The sequence below is a fragment of the Orycteropus afer genome, unplaced genomic scaffold, assembly GCF_000298275.1.
Source record: "Orycteropus afer afer isolate SDZICR_OR568_19922 unplaced genomic scaffold, OryAfe1.0 scaffold00011, whole genome shotgun sequence".
Lineage (NCBI taxonomy): Eukaryota > Metazoa > Chordata > Mammalia > Tubulidentata > Orycteropodidae > Orycteropus > Orycteropus afer.
Genome location: NW_006921598.1, coordinates 11,606,507 through 11,610,978, shown reverse-complemented (window position 1 = coordinate 11,610,978; position 4,472 = coordinate 11,606,507). Strand labels below are relative to the sequence as shown.

The 4,472-nt window shown below is 37.8% G+C and overlaps 1 protein-coding gene across 1 annotated transcript in view; it reads left to right on the top strand.

The window, feature by feature from the left end:
• Positions 1-2,041: 2,041 nt before the first annotated feature.
• CUNH6orf163 (chromosome unknown C6orf163 homolog) overlaps positions 2,042-4,472 on the top strand; it is a 22,166-nt gene continuing 19,735 nt past the window's right edge. The window contains exons 1-2 of the mRNA XM_007951007.1: positions 2,042-2,189; positions 3,573-3,667. Of these exons, the coding sequence (XP_007949198.1) occupies positions 2,042-2,189; positions 3,573-3,667 (243 nt within the window). The remainder of the gene's footprint in view (positions 2,190-3,572; positions 3,668-4,472) is intronic.

Genomic DNA, 4,472 nt, shown 5'->3' with positions numbered 1-4,472 from the left:
CAATGACATGAGACAAAGTATATGTGAACTGCTGTATGAAAAGTGAATTTACTCTGTAAATCTTCACCCAAATCCTAAAAAAAAAAAAAAAAAAAAAACAGTCCCAGGCAAACTAAGACAAAATGGTCGTTATTTTCTGGACAGGAATTTCCAGTGGCAAGTAGAAGAGTCATGTTGACACAAGTGGCCTCAGTTCTAGTTAACTTGTGTGGCTACATTTGACTTAGTAAGAATTCATCTATTTCTTCTTTACTTCACTCCTGGTCTCAATTAGCCCTTTTCTTGAAGTCATCCAGTGCCTTTTGTAGAGGACTTAAGCCAGTTGTCAGATCATATGAGTCAATATACATGTGATTCATGAAAAAATTACAGTGTAACTTTTATGGGCCACTTAGCTCAGGGCCCCATGGGAGTTTTATTATTGAAATTAAGCTCATTAATGGTGTTAATTCTTTATGAAATCAGTCCTGCTGGGTACATGTTATGCACAATATTGAACAATTTTTTAAAATTCAGTGATAGGCAGAATTTCTAAGGCTGTTTTTCTAAAATTGTAGGAACAAATTAATGATATGATTTTAAAAACTAAGTAATTTTGAGTACTAACATAATTAAAATAATGTTTCCTTTAAAATACTATATTGTATGTATAAGTATGGGTAGATGAATGGGAATATACCCACAACCATACATAGGTTTGACAGACGATACTCCTATATACATATTTGTATGTGGTATAGAAATGCCCATATATGGTACAGAACTAATAGGGGACAAAGTCAGGGTAACTTCTTAGCTATAACCAAGCACCTTGAGGCAGTGAGTTGCTGGGCCTGCCTGCAGGCTCAGGACTATGGTCGCAGGGGACATCAAGCTCAATTGGTACAATATAGTACACAAAAAAGGGAGCTCTGGTGGTGCAGTGCCTAAGGCATTTCACTGCTAACCGTAAGGTTGTGGTTCAAACCCACCAGCCACTCCGTGGAAGGAAAATGAGGTAATACACTTCTGTAAATATTGAACACCTTAGAAACCCAATGGGAGTCGCTGTGAGTTGGAAACGACTACATGGCAGTGAGTTTGGGTTTTTTGGATAGAGTGGGAGAAAACTTGTGGAACAAAATTCAAAACTTAATAAAGACCAGGATTACTAGCTGGATAGAGACAAGTGAAACTCCCTAGACTATGGCCTCTAGTCACCCTTCCGGCCTGGAATTGAATTAAGCTGCGGCTTAACTCTCAACCAAACAATGGACAGGCATATAAGCTGAACAATTACACTAGGGAGATGTAGTTAGAACAATCAATCATGGGAGATCAGAAAGGCAGCATTTGCACAGGGACACAGCTAAGGAGGCAAGAATGCATAGGCAAGGACACAGGGAAAGGGTAACCACAAGGAGGAAGTAGGAAGAGCTGTTATGTTGAGGGAATTGTAATCAATGTCACAAAACAAAATGTATACAAACTTTTGAATGTAAAAGGAATCTGCTTTAAAATTTCATGCAACTCATAATACAAAGTTTATAAAGTCCATATTTCTGAGTTTTAATGACATTGCTCCAAAATGGCACATTTGTAAATAACTTGAAAATATTAAACAACTCCCTGCAGTGCTGACTGTAAAAGAAATCAGTTCTTTAAATAACCTATTTAAAAGAGCACTTGGGAAACTGAAAGGCTGCACCAAACTCCCTTTTGTCATTATTTCAGGTGCTTTTGTGAGCAAAGCTTGTTTTACCTAGCAACAGTTGCTAAGCAAGTTGACAACTTGATTTTACAGTCTGAGAGGGGGTAATTGCTAAAGCTCTCCAAATCCAGCCCTGCCTTATGCAGCTGAGACTTTCAGTGCCATTTTTAACATTAGGCACTTGACCATTCTAATCATGGCGAATTATTTCATCCTTACCAGCATCTAGCATTGTTCTAAAATTTTGAACCTCTTTCAGCTTCCTTAAACTTCTACCTTTTCTTAAAACTACTCTTTCTGAGCCTAAATAATGCTTAACTGTACATAGCAGAAGAACTCTTAAATTTAACTATGATCAGAAATCCGAATTACTCGAGTTTTGTATGTTGTGCTGTTTGTAATAAAATAATCCCACCAGCCCCTGCTGGGGAGATCTTCAAACGAATCCATGAATACAAGCCATTCAAGACACGCTTTTATACTCACAAAGATATACTGGGTAAGTGACTTTCTGTTTTCTTTTGTTCTGATGTTACATAGGGGAGCTCTGGTAATGTAATGCCTGAGGCACTTGACTGCTAACTAGAAGGCTGGCAGTTCAAACCCTTCCTCGGAAGGAAGATGGGGCAATCTACTTCCTTAGTGATACCACCTTGGAAACCCAAGGAGGGGTTGCTATGAGTCGGGTCTGACTTGACAGCACATAACAACAATAATGTTAAACAGTGTTATATGTAATTCTTCCTTTTACTGAGACTTCTAACAACTCCTCCCTGGTCAAAGTCACTTGTCCCTATGGAGGAGCATCTGTTTGATGTTAGTAGAAGAATCCTGGCTTCTCCACTTACCCATTGTGTGGTGTGGGCAGGGTGTTTAGCTGCTTGATCTGTTTATATGTAAATAGAGATATTAATACCTACCTTGCCTTGAGGCTTTATTTGTACCTATTATTAAGCCTGGTACCTAATCGAGAGTGAATGTTAGTTCTTTTCTCCTATCCCCATACTTGGGCACCTTCCTTACCGTAGGATAATACATACTCTAATAAGTGGGTGAAAGAAACAATACATTTTAATTAGTAACTGGTGATATAAATGTAGGTACACATAGGTAACGTGGGACTATTTACTTTTTATACAACTCTCACAAGCAAATCAAATTGTAATTACATGTTTCTGTCTTCTCTCCTTTGTTCCCATCAGAGTTTCCAGTCTGATTTTGAGCCTTTTAAGTGCTTTCCAAAGGACTCTCAAAATGCTTCTCTGTTCCTCTTTCTTTAACATGGTAACTTAATGGTGATTTGACTTCACTCCTGGTCTTTGCAAATATGAGAAACTAGAGAATGGAGGGCATTTTGAAAAAACAAAAATGTATGGTGGTATCATATTGGAATCATCCTCTAAAAATTTGTCAATACCAAAATGATTTTAACTTTTAGTATATGTAGTATGTATTCTTAATTATGTAGGCAGTCCCCAGTTACCAATATCTGACTTACGTACAACCCATAGTTACAAACCAAACCCATAAAGCCTGTGCAATGTTTTAATACCTCTTCAAAATTGAGTCACTGCCCTATTTTGAGTGGCAAAATGTGCTCCCTTTCTGCAGGCCATTTATTTCAGTTTAATTACCTAGTTGCTTACTGTGTGGACTGATGTGATGAGGGGAATGGCTGACTCAATACAGACCTAACAATGCTGTGAGTTTCCCTCTCATCAGGGAGAAATTGACCCCTATTACTGGTATTTTTAAAGAAAAGATTGACATCTAAAATGATACATCTCTTAGATAGTCCTAGTAAATAACTAGAAATTGGTGAAAAAGAAAGCCAGGAAAGAAGCCTGTGGCTGTCTGTAATTGTTTTTCTCCACATACACAGATATTGGGGCAAGTATTCAGAATAAAGAAGAACAATTTCAAGAAGCTCTGCTCAACCAACGCATTGCAAAAGTAGAAGCTGAAGTGTGGGCTAAGGTAAAAGAAGTTAGAAATCAACCTAAAATGCATCTTTATAGTTCTTTCACTTTATTGATTTGTTCCAAATGATATCTTAGTATAGTAGTCAAGAGCACAGGCTATAGAATCAGATAGAGCTGACTTTGAACCCTGGCCTGAACCTTGGGCAAGTTTCTCAACTTCTGGAGTCTCTTCTTATAGCTTCTTAACCTATAAAAGAGGTGCATTGATACCCACTAGAGCATTGTTGAGAGGTTCAATGAACTACTGTGTCCTCTGTATGGATAATTCCTGCTCCCTTTATTCTCATTTGGTTAACACAAAGAAGAATGAAGAGGATGTCCTTGTTGACAACCATTTATTATTGCTTAAACTTTAACTTGTAGGCCATTTTTGCAGTGTTTAATACCCCCAGACTAAACGCCTGTTTTTTCCAAATGCTTCATCATGACCTGCTTCCATTTTCATCCTTTCTTTCTTCTCCACCTTTCTCCAAAATCCTTGATACCTTGCCCATAGGAATGCTGAGTGTCATGGGGCCATTTCAGTGTGTCAGGGCTCACAGTGACATCCCAGACACCTAACTGAAGCAAAGCCTCAATCTCCCAGCCCCCACTTCTTATAATCTAAAATAGAATGACATAAATGATTTGTTAAAGAGAATTAAAAATTTCCTATGTCAATTCTACCCAAAGCAATCTATACATTCAATGCAATTCCAATCCAGATCTCATCAACATTCTTTAGGGATATGGAAAAACCAATCACTAACTTTATATGGAAAGGAAAGAGACCTTGGATAAGCAAAGCACTATTGAAGAAG